Source organism: Equus quagga, chromosome 15, assembly GCF_021613505.1.
Source record: "Equus quagga isolate Etosha38 chromosome 15, UCLA_HA_Equagga_1.0, whole genome shotgun sequence".
NCBI classification, from domain to species: domain Eukaryota; kingdom Metazoa; phylum Chordata; class Mammalia; order Perissodactyla; family Equidae; genus Equus; species Equus quagga.
Genome location: NC_060281.1, coordinates 81,008,692 through 81,030,783, shown reverse-complemented (window position 1 = coordinate 81,030,783; position 22,092 = coordinate 81,008,692). Strand labels below are relative to the sequence as shown.

The window sequence follows — 22,092 nt, the reverse complement described above, 5'->3', positions numbered from 1 at the left end:
TCACTCGACGAGTTTACTGAGCACCTATTACGTGGCAAGATCTGGGCTAGAATCTGGGACACAACAATGAGCAAGAATGAGCCTTGAGAGGCTTCTAGAAGGGGCCAGCCTAAGATCAAGAAATCACGTAATTAAAATCACTACAAGATGAGGAAAGTGCCGTAAGAAACAAATAGGGTGTGGAGATATGGAATAATGGGGAAGTTTTCTTATTTGTAAATTTTATTTTTTTTAATAGATAATACAAATACCAGGAGCAGAATTCAAAAGGCGCAAACACGTGTACAGTGAAACTCAAGCCTCCTCTTCCAGGAGCAATAACTGTTGCTAATTTCTTGGGCATTTTTTCAGGGAGATGTCATGAATTTGTAAGCATATCTGAATGTGCATGCATTTTTTTTTCTTTTTTTTTTTTTGGCACCTGAGCTAACAACTGTTGCCAATCTTCTTTTTTTTTATTTTCCTTCTTCTTTCCCCCAAAGTCCGCCAGTACATAGATGCATATTCTAGTTGTGAGTGTCTCTGGTTGTGCTATGTGGGATGCTGCCTCAGCATGGCCTGATGAGCGATGTCATGTCTGTGCCCAGGATCCGAACTGGCAAACCCCTGGGCTGCTGAAGCAGAGCGCACAAACTTAACCATTTGGCCACAGGACTGGCCCCCTTTTATTTTTCTTAAAAATAATAGCAATCTATTTAGGAGGTTCTGTACCTCTATAGTATTTCATTGTATTACATGTACCATAATTTAATTTACCTGTTCCCTATTAAGGGATATTTACATTTTGTCTATGTGAGAACATATCTATAGGATAAATGAAATTACTGCATCAAAGAATACACACTTAATTTTAAAAATGCGTGAATAAACTACATTTGACACAGGTTCTACAATATACATATCCTCTCACCTGTAATAGATGCCGGTACTTCTTTGCTACACTCTCATCAAGAGTGTGTTCTCAAATTTTACCTATCAGATTGCCAAAAATGGAAATTGGTATCTCAACGTATTTTAATAACAGTTTTCTTTGGAGTGAAGTCAAGTATCTTTTTCTTATGTTTAAAAGACAAATTTTCATTTTCTTTTCTGTGAATTATTGTTTATATCTTTTGTCCATTTTTGGGATATGTGTGGGGGTGTTGGACTTTTTCTTATTGATTTATGGAAGCTCTTTATATATTAAGGAAGCTAATCATTTGTCTGGGATGTGAGTTGCAAATATTTTTTTCTAACATTGTTTTTGTCTTTTGACTCTGCTTGTGATGTTTTCTTCTAGGCAGAAATTTTTTCTATGTAGTCAAATTGATCAATCTTTTGTGGCTTCTGAATTTTGTATCATACTTAGAAAGGCAATCCTTTGCTTATATTTTCTTCCAGTATTTTTCTTTTATAACTTTCTTTTTTAATGTGTGAATCTTTGATCCATCTGGAATTTGTTTTTGTATAAAGTATGAGGTAGCTGACCAACCTTTGTTTTTTATAGAACTCTCCGGTGTCCCAACATTAATTTTGAAAGTTAAGTGAATAAATATGTATAATTTACATGCAGTAAAATTAATCCTTCTTAGATGAGCAGTTCTCTCAGCTTTCACAATTGTATAATGCCATTTATTGAATAATTTATTTTCTCATGAATTTGAAATGCTATCTTAATCATTTAATAAATTCCCCTAATACTTGGGACAAGCTCTATCTTCTCTATTCATTTACATTGAATCGCTTGTCTCAGCATGTGCAAGCATATGCTACTGAATTAATGTTGCTTTATATTTAATATCTGCTAAGGCTGTTACCTTCTCATTAATCTTTTTGTTTCTTTCGGAAATTTCCTGGATATTCTTATTTATTTTTCCAGTATGGACTTTAGACTCAGTTTGTTTAGTACCCAAAAAATCATGGCAGTATTTTAAATGGGATTTGATTGAATTTATAGACGGACTTAGCTGAGTTGACGTCTTTATGATGTTGAATCTTCCTATCCAAGAACTTGGTGTGTCTTTCCATTTGCTCAAATCTTTTGTGTTTTCCAGGGGTGTGTTAAAATTATTTTTATATAGATCTGGCACATATATTAATAAGGTTTTTCCTACATTTCACCTCTTTTGTGGTATTTTAAGTAGAGTTTCTTCTTCCATTACATCTTCTAACTAATAATTACTTGGTTACATTAAAGTTATTGATGTCTGACTATTAACTTTATGTTTGGTCTGCACTTGCATGTCATGTATGATTTTGGGTTGATTTTCTTGAATTTTTCAGATAAGCACTGAAACAATCTGCAAATACTTTTTTTCTTTTTAAAGATTGGCACCTGAGCTAACAACTGTTGCCAATCTTCCTTTTTTTTTTCCTGCTTTTTCTCCCCAAATCCCCCCAGTACATACTTGTATATCCTAGTTGTGGGTCCTTCTAGTTGTGGCATGTGGGATGCCGCCTCAGCGTGGCCTGACGAGTGGTGCCATGTCCGCGCCCAGGATCCGAACCAGCGAAACCCTGGGCCGCTGCAGCAGAGCGCGCGAACTTAACCACTCGGCCATGGGGCCAGCCCTGGAGCCGTTAAATATTTTACATGGTGATAATATAAAATTTAAAAATCCATCTCCCTAAATAAGGAAAAAAAACAACAGAAATGAACCTAACTGTGGTGTAGTTGCTGGTATAGATAGCCATGCGGAGGTCAACTATTTCAAGGGAGCTTAAAAACACAGTCATGGGGCTGGCTCCGTGGCTGAGTGGTTAAGTTCTCGCACTCTGCTGCAAGTGGCCCAGGGTTCGGATCCTGGGTGCGGACATGGCACTGCTCATCAGGCCACGTTGAGGCGGCGTCCCACATCCCACAACTAGAAGGACTTGCAACTAAGATATATAAATATGTACCGGGGGGCGGTTTGGGAAATAAAGGAGAAAAAAAAAAAACACAGTTGTGTGCCTGTGTAACCCCAGTGAAGTACAGTCTGGAGACAAATAATTCAAAACTTTGGATCTGTTTTCAGTAATCATATTGGTGATAGCATTGGTATTTCTGTTGAATTGGAATTTTTGCTTAGGAGAAAAGGGAAGAGATATTAAAAAAAAAGTAAGGTTAAGCACAAACACCTTAGTTATGTACTTGCATTGATCAGAATAAACGCATGACGTATATTATTTTAAAAATACTTCCTGGGGCCGGCCCATGGCCGAGTGGTTGAGTTCGAGCACTCCCCTTTGGTGGCCCAGGGTTTCACCAGTTCAGATCCTGGGTGCGGGCATGGCACCCCTCGTTGGGCCATAGTGGGGCGGTGTCCTGCTGGAATGACGGCTGGAATGACCCACAACTAAAAATACACAACTATGTACCCACGGGGATTTGGGGAGAAAAGTAAAAATAAAATCTTCAAAAAAAACAAAAAACAAAAAAAACCCACTTCCTCGTTCTCACTACTGAAAAAGGCTTAGAAACAATGACAAATCCAGTGGCAATGAGCGCCCCTAGTGTCTAATTGTGGTATCTGCCACCTTCCCCCTGAAATAAACCAGGCCTTGTTGCGCAGATTCAAGGTCTGGGCTGAGAAGGTATAAGGTGAATCTGAGATAGCTTGGCATTCTGAGGAGCAAGGAAACTGTCCCAGACTATTAAGGCGTGTCAAAAGGACTCAAGAGCCACTTAATAGGTTCCCTCTGGCCCAAAGTGGGCGTCGAGCAGGATAGTAATTGTCTTGGCATGAAACATATCAAATACATTTAAACCCACTGAGCTCGCAATGGTATTAAAAACTCATTGTCAACTTTGGAGGATGCTGCAGAACCAACTCACTCTTCTGAAAACTGGCACATCAAGCAATTATCCTGCCTTTCCTTTACAAACTGTATCTCAGGGCAACCAAATAGTTGATAAAAAATAAAAATTTCTATAGAAGGGTCCCAGCTTATAATGAAGGAGGCGTGCTAGAACTGGCTGATTACCATTTTTTGCAAACTCCTAAGAAAATGTGGATTTAGGCAATGTGTACGAGAGCACCGACATCTTGAAAAGACAGCCAGACCTCTGCGTCTTCTGCTGGAAGTGTAGTTCACTGCCTACGAAATCTTTTTGCCCAGACAAACTAATCTTGTGTCTGATGAGCCCCTTAGCTCAAACTACCAGTTTCAGGGAATGCAGGAGAAAGAGGAATGTGTTAAGGGACCCCATAAGAATGCAATCAAGAAAATCCAGAATATGGGAAATTCTCTAGGCCGAATTGTCCAATTTCTTCCCCAAATAAATTGCAAGAAAAGAAAAGGGAGAAGGCACCTAAAGAACTAAAGAGACTTGAGAGACAGATTGGCTAAAGGCAGCGTGGGGACCTTGTCTGGCTCCTGATTTGAGCAAACCAACAGTAAAAAAATATCAAATAAGATCATGAGAGAAATTTGAACATTGATTGGGATAATATTAAGGAATCGTGACATTCTTTATGCCTGACGATGGTGTTGTGTACATATATTTTCAGAGTTCCTATCTTTTAGAAATACCTACTGAAATATTTATATATAAAGTCATGATGTTTGCGACTTCCCTTGAGGGAATGCAGTGGTGGAGGAGTGGTGAGCGCAGCTGAACTGAGAGCCGCCCTAAGTTGGTATTTATTTAAGTTGGGTAATGGGTACACTTGGTTCGTTCTGCTTTTCATACTTTTGTGTGTGAACACTTTTCACCATAAAAGATTTAGCAGTGTATATTTATAGAAAAAGCTATTTAAAGAAATACATGACGTGAAAAATAGTACTGGTGGTTTAAAGATGCGACTTAAATGTGAAGGCATCTTCAGATAACGGAACTCGAGGAACATGATGGTGGGCATATGCAGGGTGTGCAAACTCTCCTTAGCCCTAGGGGTTCCCCACACCCTCCCCCATGTTTCCATGTCCCCCGCGTTTACTTTAATCAGAAAGGCTCTGCTTTCCTGAATTTTCTTTCTTTATTATTTTAAAAAATATTTAGTCCTTTATTTATTTTTTTTTTTAATTTTTCCTTCTTCTCCCCAAAGCCCCCCGCTACATAGTTGTGTATTTTTAGTTGTGGGTCGTTCTAGTTGTGGCACGTGGGACGCCGCCTCAGCATGGGCCTGATGAGCGGTGCCATGTCCGGGCCCAGGATCTGAACCAGCAAAACCCTGGGCCGCCAAAGTGGAGAGCAGGAACTTAACCACTCGGTCACGGGGCTGGAGCCTTTCCTTAATTTTATATAGTGAAGTTTCTTACAACTTCCCTCGAGCAAAGGGTTCTGAAGCATAAAATAAAATTCAAAGCTACAACCCTAGGGCTTATCTTCTCCCTTTAAAAAAAAAAAAAAATGCCCCCTTCTTGTCTTCCAAGCTGTAGGGTAGTAGCCAAAACGGTCCACTGAGTTTGACATGCAAGAGCTGTGGCTCACATTCCATCTGCCTTTCTCCCAGAGGAAAAGCCCTTCTCAGCATCAGTATTAGTCATGATAAGCAGCCTTAGCCTGCAGTAACAAACAGGCCCCCAACTCTCAGGGGTTTAACATAATATGAGTTTACTTCTTTTTTTGGTGAGGAAGATTGGCCCTGAGCTAACATCCATTGCCAATCTTCCTCTATTTTGCATGTGGGATGCTGCCACAGCATGGCTGGATGAGCCACAGTGCTTAGGTCCATGTTGGGATCTGAACCCGTGAACTCCAGACCACCAAAGTGGAGTGTGCAAACTTAACCACTACACCACCCGGCCAGCCACAGGAGTTTATTTCTTGCTTACACCAAGTGTTCTGTGGGTCTGGATGATTCTTTGCAACATCTCTCATCCATGTGATGACTCAGGAATTGAGACTGTTTTGATCTTGTGGGTCACCCATTCCATCAGAGAAATTCTCAGTCCTTGCAACATTGAAGGAGTCATTGCTAACCCATCGATGACCCACTGGAGGGTCTGGCACAAAGGTCACTTCTATTCACAACCTGTCGGCCAGAGCAGTCATGGGAGTCCACCTAACTGCAAGGGAAGATGTGAGGGAGCCCACGGAATATGTGGCAGGCATTTCTGCCTCTGCCTCAGCACCTCGCCACCTTTACACACCATGCGCCCACTCTCCTCACTGCCCCCCCTCCACACACACACGGTCAAGCACTAGATTATGTAGAAGGTGACATGGTCACATCATCATTGACTATATGATGCTGCCACAATATGGTCCAGGTGGGAGTATCTCATTGAACCCTTTGCCTTCAGGTGAGTGAAATATCTAGACCATCCAGAACAAAGAGGGGCTTGCTTTCTTTTGGTGTATCTGCCGCAGAGGTTGCAAGGCTAAATATATGCTACCGGACTTCATGTAAAATTCTAAATTTCTGACTTTTCTTGAATAATTGGAAGATCTGGCAACACAGGCCATATGTTTGCTCCTTGTGTCAACCAGCTGTAGCTAAGCAGTGGCTGCACACCTTAGATGGCCATTCATTCTCTAGTCTAAGTGAGTCCTCGCCACCTGGCAGCTTGACTCAGTTCCGGTACCTGCCTGGACCCTGTAGGGAGCAGTCTGTGACCCCTGCTCCATGCGTTTGCATAATAGTGTCTTCCACAGCATTGTCACCCCAAAGATGGAGTTCTTTCTTAGGTGTCTCAAAGACGTCTCTCTCTTTAATCCCTGGCCCCCCTTATTTGGTCATTTCTGGATTTAATATTCTCTTCATGATAAAGTCTCTTAATTATCTCCTTTTTGGTCAAAGCTGAACCATTTCAATTTCTTTGCCTCTCTTCCCCCTTCTGCTCCAATTTTCATCCCTCTGACCCTCCTTGTCAACCTTGTTAGGGCACTCTCATTTGCCCACACCCTTTTAAAGATACTTTGAAATGAACTAGATAAAAGGATTCCAGATATTAGAATGGAAATACTGCAGGACCAAAACTCCAGGCTGAAGTGGATGGTGTGTGCTTGACCCTTGCAAGTTAAAATCATGGCCGCATCCTTAATCTCCAAGGTTTTATCAAACATCTTTGGGCTGCAAGTTGCACGAGGCCCTGGGGCCGACTGCTGGGCTCATTCCTGTGAGCATGCTGCTCTCCCGTCTCTAGGACCCGGATAAGAAAGAAGCTCTGTTCGTCTTGGTCCCCTCCACCTGCCGAGATCTGACTGCAGTAATATGTGTGGGCGCAGCTCCAGACATTATTTCAGACTCCAGCCCGCTCCCAATTTAATAGGGGCTCTTGACTGCTCTCCAGCAGACTTTTTGCTTTATTACGTTCTTGTTTCCGAGGATCATATTATCAATACGACTGACGACAGAAGCAAATGCTCAGAGACCTGACACTGGGTCTGGCACTGTTCCAAGGGCTGTCCATGCTTCTGTTCAAACCAATAACCCTAGGAAGGAGGTACAGTTATGATTCCACTTTTCAGACATGAAACAGATGGGGACTTGGGGAGATTAAGAGATCTTCCCAAGGTTGTACCACCAGGAAGCAACAGAAATGGGATTCGAACCTGGACGGGCTCATGTTCCAAAATCCTTGCATTTCATCCCTGTGCCGTACTGCCTCTCTTATACAAAACAAAACTTTAAAACGGGAATATTTGGAGTCGCTAAAATATTCTAAATGCATAGTCTTCAACCTTAGAGGGCAGGCGAGTCTGTTTACTCCTGCTCCATTTGGCTAGTGTAGGGAGACACCTGGTGGCCATTCTGTGTTTTAAAACTTTTTATTGTGGGAAATTTCAAATATATACAAAGTAAATAGAATAGTGTAATAAAGCCCTTCTCTACCCAGCTTGGGCAATTACTAACATTCTGCCACCCTCTTTCCATTTATACGGCCACCCACTCTCCATCCCCGCCCCCACCTCGCTACTTTGTCTGGTTCTTCTTAAAATAAAATTTGTTTGTATCAAAATGCACAAAACCTTAACAATCTCTCTTGACAAAGAGATACACCCATGTAACTCACAGCCCTATCAAGTTAGAGAACGTTTCCATCACTCCAGAAAGGTCCTTTGCCAGGAATCCCCCTAGCCAGGCAACAATTGCTCCGATTTTTCACTGTAGATTAGTTTTGCTTGTCCTAGAATTTCATACAAATGGAACCATGCTGCATGCACTCTTTTGTGTCCGAGTTCTTTCACTCAGCATAATGTCTGTGAGAGTCATCCGTGTCGTTGCGCATACCAGTCATTTCCCTTTCATCGCTGTACCCATTCCATTGTATGGTTGTTCCACCTCCATTCTCTAGTTGATGGCAATTTGGATTGTTTCCAGCTTGGGGCCACTATAAATGAAGTTGATATAAACCTTCATGTTCAGGTCTTTTTGTGTACATATGTTTACATTTCTCTTATGTAAATACTTGGGAATGGAATTGCTGGATCAAAGGATAGAGGCATGGTTAACTTCATTAGAAACTGCCAGACCTTTTCCCAAGTGATTCTGTCGCCTTACATTCCTACCAGCAACGTGTGAGAGTTCTGTCCGTTCCACATCCTCGCTAATATTTGACGTTGTCAGTCTTTTTCATTCAAACTATTCTAGCGGTTTCTCACTATGGTTTTAATTCGCATTTCCCTGACGACCGATCATGTTGAGCATTTTTCTACGTGCTTATTGACCATTGGTCTATCTTCCTTTGTGAAGTGTCCATTCCAGTCTTTCGCCCAATTTTTATTGGGTTTCACTTTTTACTAATCAGCAGTAGGAGCCTTTTATTCTGGATACAAATCCTTTGCAGGTATATATTTCGTGACTATTTTCTGCCAATCTGTAGCTTGCCTGTCCGTTTTCTTAATAGTGTCTTCTGATGAGAAGTTTTTGTATTTGATGAAGTCTGATTTCTTATTTTTTTCTTTTATAATTATTTCTTCCTGTGCCCTAAGAAAAAGCAAAGGATGCAAAGATATTTGCCTCTGTTTTCTCCTAGGATTTTTACAGATTTTATATTTACATTTAGGTCTAAGAGCCATCTCAAGTTTATATACAATATGATTTTTATATATGTAAAACATAAATAGATAAATTTTATATATAAACAACTATATATCTCAAAACAGTTCAGTGCAGAAAAGGAAAATCTTTTCAACCAATAGTGCAGGAACAAGTAGATATCCATAAGGAAAAAAATTTCATTGCAACCCTTATCTGCACAACAGACTCCAAATCTGAAAGTATTTCAAAGGAACCCAGATATTTATTTTTTCTATGTAAGAGCTTAGATCTTCATTTATTCATAATTGTATTCCAAGAAGTTTTGCATTAGTGGTTATATTGCAAATATAGATACATATTTAAAAATATAAACTTACATATGTTTATGTATTGTAATATATTATAACATTAAAATACTATTTTATAATATATATGTTATAAAATCTCTATATATAAAATCTGCATGAGGTACGAGTTGAAATGACACTTTTTAATTATGGTATCTACTTATTCTTGCACTATCGGTTGAAAAGATTTTCCTTTTCTGTACTGAATTATTTTGGAACCTTTTCAAAAATCAATTTACAAACAGTCTTGATTACTTAAAGTGAAGAATTGTGTCCTCTAGCTTTGTTTTCCTTCTTCAAGGTTGCTTTGGCTTTTCTAGAACCTTTGCATATCCATACGTGCCAGCTGTCAATTTATGGGGTCTCAGATCCAAATTCACCCTTTAGTACCTGCCCTGCAACGATAACTGGACCCGGGAAGCATTTCTCCTTGAAGTGAGCGTGATGCTAACCTTTGTCAGTAGAGAGCGCTGGAGGGACACTGCAATAGGAGAAGATTTCTCTTCCTGGTGCCCTTTGTTCTGTTTTGCTTTTTCTGGCTCTTTGGCTGCACTGTCAGCTGCACAGTGGGACGTGGCTGGGACATGCACTAACTGTGTGCCCAGAGTACACGGTCCCTCAGTGGCCTCAGCCCTGGTCCAGGTCTGGTGGCCACTTTGCCACAGTCTCCCAACACAGACATCACACACTCCAGGCCTCTGACCTCCAACATCACCCCGACTCTCCCTGCTCACCCTCCAGCCTCAGCTTGCCTGAGCCCCGGAGAGCTGTCTCCCTGGGCCTTTCTACATAAATGGTGCAGCGCTGGGCTCCTGCCCCGCAGTGATCTGACTCCCTTTGCTCACCTGTGCCTAGGGGGTTGTTCTGCTGCCTGGTGACCCTGGACCAGCTCCGACCCTGGTAACTCAGTGAGATCCTCTGCCATCCAGTGGACTGCAACCACACCTTCTCCAATGAGGTCTAAAGCCCAGCCTTGGGGAGGGGACCCTCCAAGTTTGTCCTTCCTCAAATACTGCTCTGTAACAAGCAATTTCCTTTCTAACCAAACTCCTCACCACTCATCTGGGAATTTCATAGCAAGTTCAGGCAACTGACATTTATGGAGTACATGATGCGGTCAGGAAAACAGACACTGAGGCCAGGCTATCTAGGGTCATATCCTAGATATTTTCTTTTGGTGGGTCTTGGGCATGCCTTATAAACTCTCTGTCCTCGGTTTCCTCATCTGTAGAATGGCCGTGATAACAGTAGTGACTTCATAGGGTCAGAATGAGGAGTAAGGGAGATAACACATGTCAAGGTTTACAGAGTGGCGCCTAACACAGTAAACTCTCAGTTTCTGTCAGCTGCCGCTGCTATTGTTACTGTTTTCACTGTCATCCTCCTGTATCCCTAACAGATTGTTAATTCTTAATGAAAGACAGCATAATTTAATCTTCGCTCTCTCCTATCGCCAGGACTTAGCACCTTGCTGTTTCCACACTATGAGAGGTGCAATGGAAATTACAGAATCAACGAGCTGCTGACGACTGTTCCGTTTCCCGTAGAAAGAAGACGTGAGGAGGAAGCACATTCGTCTGCACATGGAGGGCGCGCTGACCGCCCGGGACAAGGTCGGGGTGCAGGATTTTGTGCTGTTGGACGCGCACACCAGCGAATCTGCTTTTCTGGACAATCTTCGCAAGCGGTTCAACAAGAATCTCATCTATGTAACGTACTCATTTCCCTGCTCCTTTTCTACAGTAGTGGTTCCCTCCCTGCCGTCACAGTCTTGACGATCGTGAACAATATCACTCTATTAGGATAGCCATTAAAGGGAGGGGTGGAGGGATCAAATCAGATGAACTTTGATCCTTTGTGTTAAGGTCTTTATGGCCGCCAGTGACGGAAACCCAACTTAAACTCGCTTAAGCCCCGAAAGGGAATCTATCAACCTATGTAACTTTAGGGGCCAGGAAGAGATCTAGGGTCTCAGATGATGTCTTGAGCACTCTTTCCCAGCTTTCTGCTTTCTTACGCATCAATTTCCTCCTTGGGCACCTTCTCTGCAACGTGGCAAGAGGGCTGCCGGCAGAACCAGGCTGACAAAGTAGCACTTAGAGTTGCTACTGAGAAGGAAACAAGCCTGCCCGGAGACATATATGTTGGTTGGCTCTGATTGGCCAATGCCCATAGCTAGGAAAGAGGAATATTCTGATTGGCCAGGCTATTTACCCAAGCCCACCCTTGGAGGTGAGGGGTGAGGCCAATGGCCCCCCTGACCATTCTGTACGGACTGAGAGCTCGAGAAGAGGGTTTCTCAAAGGAATCTGCTGGAAGAAGGGGAGACTAGGTGCCAGGCAGGCAAAAATAAAAGATGGCCACCACATCTCATGAATCTTCAACGGTCAAGATGGCAGCAATTTACCACGACTCTTCTTAGGTTGGTCTGGCTGTTTCTAGTGGTGGTCAATTTTTATTAAATTCTCCATTTATCACCCCACCCCGATTGGAGAAATCAATTTTCATGTGAATTCCTCTAAGGTAAACTTCACAGAGTCTCTCTGTGTGTGGTGGGGTGTTATTAAATTTAGTTTTATTGAGATTTTATTAGCTTTTGCTAAAAGTAAATTATGTGATCAGAACCAGTATTAAAATATTTTAAAAATTTTTTAATTGTCTTGTAGCTATTTTGTTTTAATGGTGCCTGTGACTTAATCAATGTGTTGAACCCAAGGTTACCGAAAGAAATAAGCAAGGTGCTTCTCAGAGTATGTATTTTCAGTCGTGGAAATAGAATTTTTGGGTAAGCAGTGAAGAAACATCCATTGATAGAGAGAAGTATAAATGGGATGATAGAATCATTGTGAATAAACTAAATGTTTCCGCTTTGAACAGACAAGTTTCAGAAACTACGTTCTACCCTGGAAGATGTCTACTGATTGACACAATGCAGGATTTTAGTCAAAATACTCTTCTCTGTTCAGGTTCTCTGTTTGACTTTGTCCTAGAGATTGGAAACATTGGTTGGAATGATTTTAGGCTAATTTAACATAGGCTTGAGTTTGACACTCTGAAGTGAAAAGCACAACAGATTCCGAACCTGAAAGTATTTCAAAGGAACCCAGATATTTATTTTTTCTATGTAAGAGCTTAGATCTTCATTTATTCGTAATTGTATTCGAAGAAGTTTTGCATTAGTGGTTATATTGCAAATATAAGTACTTCAAAAACTTGGATATGAATAGAATCCAACATTAGAATCTAGGGAGATAAATGCCAGTGGTGGGAGCGTTTGCCCAGTCTGAGATGGCTGGTATGTGTGCTCGCCCTGCTCAGTCACCTCTAAGAGAAACTTTCTGAAACAAGAATCAGATCCTGGTGGTCCCCTCTTAAAGCCATTTCACGTAACAGAGCAGGACAGGCAGTCCGTTTCAGTAGGGACGCTGGCTCAGCCATCCACTGCATTTGCATAAACCCTCAATGCCTCCCACCTGGTGTGACCTGAACTCGCTCCCTCTCCGACTTCGTCTTCTATCATTTTCCTTTTTCCCCCTCCACACACGCTGGCCTTCAGTGCAGCCGGCCTGCCACCCTTGTCCCCACAGCCTAACGCACCCTTTCTGCCAACTTTTTGCGTGACTGGCTCCTCATCCTTCAAGTCTCAGCTCAGGTGTCACCTCCTTGAAGAAGCCTTTCCAAGCCCACGAGCTGAGGTGGGCTTCCTTGGTCATTCGCTCTCTCATTTATCCTGTTTACACCTTTCTTAATGCTCTCATTGAAGCATCTCGATCCCTTGTTCGTCTGTCCCCCTCCCATGTAAGCTCCATGACAACGGAGACCCCACCTGTCTTATTTATTGTGTTACATCCCCAGGACTGAATGAATACATGAGGGTCATAGCATGTGACGTTCGTTTGCTGTAGCCATTTGCACCCCAGAATTCCTCACTAGTGCTTTGGTCCATTCCTCTAGACATATATTGGGACCCTCCTTGTGTCTGTGAATCCGTACCAGGAGCTCGGAATCTACACTGTAAGCCAGATGGAACTTTATCAAGGGGTCAATTTCTTTGAACTGCCACCACATGTGTAAGTAACACCCATTAGGTCATCAACGGGAGTATTTTTCTATTTCTTCCCTTCCTCTGTTTTTCTTTTTTCCCTCCCTCTCTCCCTCCATCCACCCACCCACCCACTCATCCATCTGTCCACTTATCCATGCATTTATACATCTATCCATTCCTCCATCCATCTGTACATCTATCCATCCATGCATGCATGCATGCATCCATCCATCCATCCACCCACCTATCCATCCATCCAAATCCTTGATGCGTGCTCATTAGGTTTTGTACCTCACTTAAACTGGTACTTTCCTTTGAAATAAATCTTTCAATGCAGTAGAAAACACCAGCAGATCATTACTGAATCTCAGCTTAAATAAGATGAGAGGTGGAATCTTTTGTAAGTGCTGAGAAATCTAAGTGTGGCTGGAGAGGTGTCTTCTCTGGGAAGTGGTTTGCTATCATGCCATCTGCTGGTGCCTGAGTGTCATGGCAACTAAGAGGAGTGCCCACTGGTAGAAACTTACCAGGGCTGCAGATCCATAAGAGAAGCAGTTTCCTGTCTGATCTATATTTGTCCTGGGCTTTGCTGAATTTCTCAGTTCCCCTCCCTGGTTGACTTCTGGGCCAATATTTAGGTTCTCACTCCATTTTTCTTGATGACTCATCTCTTCACCCCGCCCCCACCCCCCAAGGCATTTATAAACCTTTCTGTATCACCACCATCACCAGCGATTTCTGAAATAGCCACCTTTCAAACTCGGCCACGTGCAAAGATTCTAGTCTTGGGAGACCTCCAAGCTTTGGTTTCTCATCTTGGTGATAAAGCCCTTATAATAATTTGACCTCTTGTCCTAAAGATATCATGGAGGTTTTTAAATCTTTTTAGTTTCCTGTCTCTACACTCTTAATACTGTAGGTTTTGAGGGAAAGAGAAAACGTGATCTTATTGTAGTGATCAAGTTATTTAATATTTAAACAAGATGTTATTTCCATCTGCAGTTAATAGAACGTTTCTTGGGGATGTGATTTAGCATCTGGTTTATCCTTATGAGAAATGTTGATGGATTTTTAAGAATAAAGTTGTTGCATTAACGTATTTCCATTACTTCTCCAGTTCTTCTCTTTATCTTTTCTGCTATTTGAGTTTTGCGGTCTGCTACACTTTATGTGCCACCCATCAATGGGTCATGGTGGGAGTTTGACATCTGACTGAGCCCAGTGTCCTCGTACCACAGTCTGGATGTGGCTTCCTGGGGCCATCATACTTCATCCTTCTGCTCCGGTGGGCATCAGCCCCAAGGGAAGTAGCGTTGAAACCACTTCCCACTCTTTCTGTTTCTGTCTCACTCCTTCTCCAGCTACGCCATCGCTGACAACGCCTACCGCATGATGTGCTCCGAGCTAAATAACCACCTCATCCTCATTTCTGGAGAGAGCGGAGCGGGGAAAACGGAGGCCTCCAAGAAGATTCTGCAGTATTTTGCGGTGACCTGCCCAATGACTGAGTCACTACAGACAGCCCGTGACAGACTGCTGCTCTCCAATCCAGTGCTGGAGGTAAGCCGTCTTTGAGGACCTATAGAGGGATGTTCCAGGGAGGTCACTAAGGAAGAGGAACCCTCTGCCTGGGCAGGTCAGTCAAAATAGGCGGGTCTCTGGGAGTTAAGAAGAAGGGTCTCACGGGTAATGTTGTGGTTAAGGGCGTGACCTGGAAGTCCTGCAAATGTGGATGCTAATCCAAGGGCAGCCACACACCAGCAAGCTTCAGCAAATCGCTCCATGTCCCGGAGCCTGGTCCCCATCTGTAGAATGGGTCTGTTCCTAGGACCTACCTGTGAGGAGGTTTGGAGGATTAAATGAGATGGATGCATAAAAAGCCCATAGCAGAATTAGTAAGCACTAAAGTAATGCTCTATTATTTATTAATATTTTCTTATTTAATTAAAATCATTTTTATTATTATTTTTCCTATTGCAATTCATTGACTTGCTGGATGCTTTTGAATGACTTATTTTCTCCTGTGTTTTTTTGTTGCCCATTGTGTAAAAGATGTTTACGGCTGAAGGTTGACCTTTGCGCTGAAAATTTACCTCTTTGATATAAGAAGGGGTCTGGTGATGGAACTGTGCCTCCTGGAGTAGAAAGGGCCTCGGGTCGTGGCTGTCTCTCCTTGGGCCATTTCTAAGCTGTTTCTACATTGGGTTTGAGGGAGAAGATATTTGTCCCTTCTTTTCTCTGGGTCCAACTCCAGTATTTGGCATCAAACCCTCTGTAGTTAGTGATTCCTTTGTAGAAGATAACGTATGGCTTTTATCCCTGGCTCCCCTCTCTCTCCTCCATTTTCATAATAAGCATGTCATTTGGATCAGGAGTTTGACGAGTGTGGTGAGCTTAAATGACAGTGAATGACAATTTGGTTCAGCTTCTCCCCTTCTCCTCTATTTTGTATTTCAAGGCCTTTGGAAATGCCAGAACGCTCCGGAATGACAACTCCAGCAGATTTGGAAAGTATATGGACATACAGTTTGACTTTAAGGTACATTGAAGTTCCTGTTCCTGGTTCACAGGGACCCCTTAACTTGCCAGCAACGAGAGCCCAACCCGAGACAACTTAAAGGAGGAAGGGCATTTATTGGCTCAAATAGTTGAAAACCCCAAGATTAGTGCTAGTTTTAGGAAATGCAGATAAAGACCACAATGAGATGCAATTTTTTACCTTCTAGATGGACAAAAATTAGGTCTGATAATACCAGGTGTTGGCAAAGATATGGATCATTAGGAACACTTAAATATTGCTAGTGGGGTGTACATTGGTGCAACCCATTTGGGAAACAATATGTTGTGAAGTTGAAATCACATCATCTAAGGTGGAGCCATTCTACTCCTGGAGATATTGCTACTGGTGTACAAGTGTGCCTCCAACAGCACTGTTCATGGTGGCAAAAGGACTGGAAACAAGCAACACAGCTGCAGAGAACTGAACGGCCATTGACAGGAGAATGGCTCGTTAAATTGTGGGATGCTCACACAGGGAGGTGTTGCATGGCAGTGAGAGCAAATGAATGACAGCTACGCATAACGTGGATGGGTCTTGGGAACATATGCTGTGGATCAGTGAGATGTCATTTCTTATAAACCCTGGCTAGGGTTTCCCGGAGGCTGGTACATGCACTTCTGGTGGAGTGTGCATAGACCCTGAAAATTTTAAAACTTTTTCTTGAAATTCAGCACACATACTGAAAATGACACAAATCGTGAGTACAACTCACTGAAGTTTTACCTATGTCTCTACTTGTGTAATCACCACTCAGATCAAGATATAAAAATTGCTGGCATCTAGAACATTCTTCTACCCCTCTCTAACAATATCCCTCTTCCCAAAGGTTATCGCTATTCTGACCTCCATAATAGATTCATTTTGCTGGTTCTTGAACTTCATGTCAATGGAATTACATAGTATGTTCTATTTTGCTGCTGGCTTCTTTCAATCAATGTGTCTGTGAGATTCATCCATGTCGCTGCATGTAGCGGTTGTTCATTTTTCGATTGTATGACTTTTATCACCGTTTATCTGTTCCCCTGTTGATGGACATTTGGGTTTCCAGTTTGAGGCTCTTGCACATGGTGCTCTGAACATCCTCGTGCCTGTATTTTAGTAAATATAAGCACTCATTTGTGTTGGGTACATACCCAGAAGTGGCATTGCTGGATTCTCACCAGCAATGTTATCATAATTAATGACAGTTCCAGTTGCTCCACGCCCTTGCCAACATTTGGTATTGTCAATCCTTTTAGTTTCAGGCATTCTGGTGGCGTATAGTGGTTTCTCACTGTGACTTCAGTTTGTATCTCGTAGTTATTAATGAAGTTTTGCTAATTGGCTGCTTAAAAATCCGCTTTTATGTTAAAGTCTTTTGCCCATTTTTAATTGGGCTGTCTGTTTCTTCCTATTGGCTTGCAAGTGTTCTATATATGTTCTGGAATACAAACCCTTTATTGGATATATTATTAAGAATAATAATTCAGACAGTGTGATATTGGCAGAAAGATATAAACAGGCCACTGGACTAGAACAGAGTCCGGAAAGACTGCCATGTATATGGTCACCTGACTTGTGACAAAAGCACCTCTGTGATTCAGTAGGGACAGAATTTTCTTTCCAATAAATGGTGCTGGTCCACTGGAAATCCATATGGATAAAAAAGACCTTTGACCTTCTACCTCCTTCCCTATACAAAAATTAAATAGTGATCCATCACAGTCCTAAGTGTAAACAGTAAAACAATCATGGTTTTAGGCAAAACCAGAAAATATCTTCGTGATCTTGGGAAAGGCAAAAATCTTTTTTAAACGGAGCCCAGAAAACACTAGTCATAGAAGAGTGATAGATCAGACTTCATGCAAATTCAGAAGTTCTGTTCCTCAGAAGACGCCAGGAAGAGAGTGGCTGGATTATTGTCGTTACCGCACTTTTTGTTCTGTTTTGAAGGGCATTCCTGTAGGTGGGCATATCATCAGTTACCTCATAGAAAAGTCTCGAGTCGTCTATCAGAACCAGGGCGAGAGGAATTTCCACATCTTCTACCAGCTGCTAGAGGGGGGCGAAGAGGAGCTCCTCGCTTACCTGGGCCTTGAGCGAGACCCCCAGCTGTATAAGTATCTCTCGCAGGTTGGATGGACCAGCACCTGGCTTTGGGGGATGTGTGTGGGGGCCCCTCCATGGGATGTTCAAGAACTTTCTCATTACCATTTTGGAGGTAACCTGCGGACTGGTTTCTTGACACTTCCCTTACCCCTCCCTTTACGCCTGGCGGGTATATCATCTTGGTAAGGTGACCAATATCTAGGAGAGTGGTCCTCAGCCCTGGCTACAATTAGAATCGCCCCAGAAGGTTTTTAAACACGAATGCCTGGGTACTACCCTCCAGAAATTGGGATTTCATTGGTCTGGGGCGGGGACCTGGGCATCAGGGTTGTTTTAAACCCTTCCCTGTGATTAAATGTAATTCGGTTAATCCCCGGTGATTCTAATGCACGGCCAAGGTAAGAACCACCCGTCCAGGTGTGATAGAAACTCACTGTCCGTCTGTGTCCACCACCTGCGCCGCTTCGTTCTGCTTTCAAAACTAGTTCGGAGAAGACTTCCTCCACCTTCCTGCCTTCCATTCTGGGGATTGTTAGCTGCAGGACGAACACTCTCCCTTACAGAAATAGTCCAGGCCATTCCCATAAGCAATCCCGGATCTAGTGTTATAAAATCGGCTCGCAGAATTTAACTTCCCGGCACTAGGGTTCTAGAATGCCCAAATTGTGCCATCTACCAGTATTTGATGTCGCTAGCACCTTTTTGCCCGAAGATTTTTGGATTTTTCTCTCCTTGCTGGGCCTGGCTTTGAACAGAGTTCACTTGGCAGAAGGCAAGCCGGGACATCATTTAAGAAAGAGAACAAGGTCTTAAAAAGTGAATCTTGTAAAATGAGGACCAACATTTCACGGTAAATTATGGAGGAAAAGAAGACTGAAATGTGTCTTGAAAAATAAAACTAAATAATGAAGATAAAAGGATCTCATTTTATATTTAATAAACTTTGTACTAATTCTTAGAACAAACAATCAATCAAATTTGATTTTTGAGCTGGCCGGGTGGCGTAGGTGGTTAAGTGCGCTCACTCTGCTTCGGCAGCCTGGGGTTCAAGGGTTCAGATCCCTGGTGCAGACCTACACGCTGCTCATCAACCCACGCTATGGCGGCGTCCCACATAGAAAATAGAGGAAGATGGGCATGGATGTTAGCTCAGGGCCAGTCTTCCTCAAGCAGAAAGAGAAAGACTGGCAACAGATGTTAGCTCAGGGCCAATCTTCCTCACCTTCTTTTTGAGGATCTAATTTTTCCAATGAAGCTGTATGGTAGCATCGCATTTGGCTTTTTCACAGTGTGATCAGAGAGGATCAATGTGTAAAAATATTTAAGGTCTTCCTCCATTTTCCCAAGGGCTTTAGCTAACCTTTTTTTTTTTTTTTTTTTAAAGATTGGCACCTGAGCTAAGAACTGTGGCCAATCTTTTTTTTTTCCCCTGCTTTTTCTCCCCACATCCCCCTGGTACATAGTCGTATATTTTAGTTGAGGGTCCTTCTAGTTGTGGCATGTGGGATGCCGCCCCAGCATGGCCTGACGAGCGGTGCCATGTCCTCACCCAGGATCCGAACTGGCGAAACCCTGGGCCGCTGAAGCGGAGCCTGCGAACTTAACCACTCGGCCACTGGGCTAACCCCTAACCTTTTGATAATCAAATCCTTCTCTTTTGGAACATATCATGTCTTAATCCTTGTAAATTTTTTTCTGGGCAGGTTAATTTGGCCAGATCCTCATGCTACAGCAGCTTTGAAAATGAAAATTCAAGCAGTTCGCCAGCATTATTTTAATCGATTTCTTGATCTCCCGTAATTTTGGCAAACTTTGTGGTTTTACTTTGAGGATATTTGCAGTGCTTCCAACCCTCTGGGTGTCCTGGAAGGACTGACTTGCACCGGCCCTGCTCGTGGGAGGCAGAGCGGGTGCTGCTGGTTGCCTGGGGAGGGGTGTGTGGGAGGCCACAGATTTAACGCTGGCCTGTTCATGGGTGAATATCTTCATGGCGCGACACGTTTGGTTTCCCGGTGCAAGAAGGAACTCTTTTAAGATAACAAATCTTCAGACAACCAGGAAACTCGGAATACCTTGTACTACAAAAACAAAATAGTAAAAAACCCTCATCCAGAATGTTTTCTCTTTAAATTGTGACATTGGTGGTCTGTTACTTATTTAAAGGACAAATTCTAGAATTAGTGGTTCACACTTCCGCTGGTGATGATTTCCATGTAATCTCTCTTTCTCTAAATGCCAAACTTTTATTTCCTTGACCAAGGGTCTCCTTCCATCTAGCCCTGCAGTGAAGTCAAGTTTATTTTCTGAATTTAGGCACTATTTCCCTGCATGTTTCAGCAGACGTTTATTGAGATAAACATCTTCCATTTGTTTAGCAAAAATGGCGAGAAAAACTATTTTTAAAAACATATACAAAGAGATATACCACTAAAATGTAACTTTGAAAGTTTTCCCAGAACAGAGATAAAATTCTGAATAAGTTTGAAAAAAAGCAGCAGTTGACAAACCATCGTGTGCTGGATAACTAGAATAAAACCCATTTTTTCACAATTCAGAACAGTATAAACCAGGTCTTGGGTGCTTGTAGAGAAAACCATTTGATTTAGGAATAAGTGATCACACGCCTAACAGTCCTTATAGAAATGCCCTTAAGTGACCCAATTCTGTGTCAACAGGGTCATTGTGCCAAAGAGTCATCTATTAACGACAAGAATGACTGGAAAACTGTTTCCAATGCTTTTTCTGTCATCGATTTTACTGAAGATGACCTCGAGGTACGGGCCCCAGTAAGGTCTGGGATTCAGGGAACCCAGTCTCTTGCTGATTGCACAGTGGGGTTGCCAGATTCAGCAAATAAAAATACAGGAGGCCTCATTACATTTTAATTTCAGGTTAACAATGACCAATGTTTTAGCATAAGTATATCCCAACATTGCCTGGGACAAACTTATACTAAAAAATTAGTCGTTGTTTGGGCCGGCCCAGTGGCACAGCGGTTAAGTTCGCACGTTCCGCTTCTCGGCGGCCCGGGGTTCGCTGGTCAGATCCCGGGTGCAGACCTGGCACCACTTGGCACGCCATGCTGTGGTAGGCGTCCCACGTATAAAGTAGAGGAAGATGGGCACGGATGTCAGCTCAGGGCCAGTCTTCCTCAGCAAAAAGAGGAGGATTGGCAGCCATTAGCTCAGGGCTAATCTTCCTCAAAAAAAAAAAATTAGTCATTGCTTATTTGAAATTCAGTGTTAACTGGGCATTCCGCATTTTATCTGGCAGCCCTGTGCTTTCCCTGTGTTGTGAGCAAGAAGGAGGTCATGTCCTTTCCTCCCTCAAGTCCAATCTCAAATTTTTAGATCTCACGGAATCTCATAGATAATGAATTCTCGTAGAATTATCCTTTACGCTCTTATTTTGGAACAAACTAGGACAAATTGTAGGATTTATAAACATTTTGTTTTTACGTCTTTTTTTTTTTGATGGTTAAAACTGTTGCTCTTTCAAGGACCGAAGTATAATTTAAACCTTGCATGATCAGAGAGGGTATTTGAACATTAAATGGGTTTTTTTGGGGGGGGAGTAGATATAAAAATAAAAGTATCCCGTACTGGAGATTGAATGAGGCGTCTTCCCGCCCTGGGCTGCGGCTCCTCCTCCCCCTTCCCGCTTCTGTGAGGTGGGGGCAGGAATTAGGAAGGGGGGCGGTTTTCCCTTGGGTATCTCTGATGACGTTTATCAATTAGGTGGCCGCCATCTTCTCTCCCTGTCCTCTTCACCGCCTCCCCTGTTCCTAGAATCTCTTTGGAATTATTGCCAGTGTCCTACACCTGGGGAACGTTTGTTTTGAAGAGAACCACCAAGGCCGCGCCACCGTACCACACACCCACGAGATCGAATGGATAGCCAAGGTGATGGTCCGCTTGGGAGGTCTGGACCCTTTCCGAGGGGGAGAGGCGGGAGACCGGAGCGAGGCAGCTGCATGCCCACGTCCCAGATGGCCAGCACCATCTTCTTCCAGCTGATACTGGTCAGGCGGTTCAAAGAGTGTGGGGGCAGTGAGGGAGTGGGAGAAAGCGAGTTGGGTGAAAGACCGAATGTAGTCTGTTTTGCATTAAAGCATAATTGTCGGTCAAGGTGGATGACCCTGGGCCTGGAAACTGCATGAAC

The 22,092-nt window shown here is 42.8% G+C and overlaps 1 protein-coding gene across 1 annotated transcript in view; it reads left to right on the top strand.

Annotated features, from left to right (window-relative positions):
* Nucleotides 1–10,791: 10,791 nt before the first annotated feature.
* Nucleotides 10,792–22,092, top strand: part of MYO1H (myosin IH) — a 44,135-nt gene continuing 32,834 nt past the window's right edge. Inside the window, exons 1-7 of the mRNA XM_046640055.1 lie at nt 10,792–10,947; nt 13,193–13,308; nt 14,645–14,843; nt 15,742–15,822; nt 17,776–17,955; nt 20,607–20,705; nt 21,720–21,833. Coding sequence (XP_046496011.1) covers nt 10,822–10,947; nt 13,193–13,308; nt 14,645–14,843; nt 15,742–15,822; nt 17,776–17,955; nt 20,607–20,705; nt 21,720–21,833 — 915 coding nt within the window. The 5' untranslated portion in view covers nt 10,792–10,821. The remainder of the gene's footprint in view (nt 10,948–13,192; nt 13,309–14,644; nt 14,844–15,741; nt 15,823–17,775; nt 17,956–20,606; nt 20,706–21,719; nt 21,834–22,092) is intronic.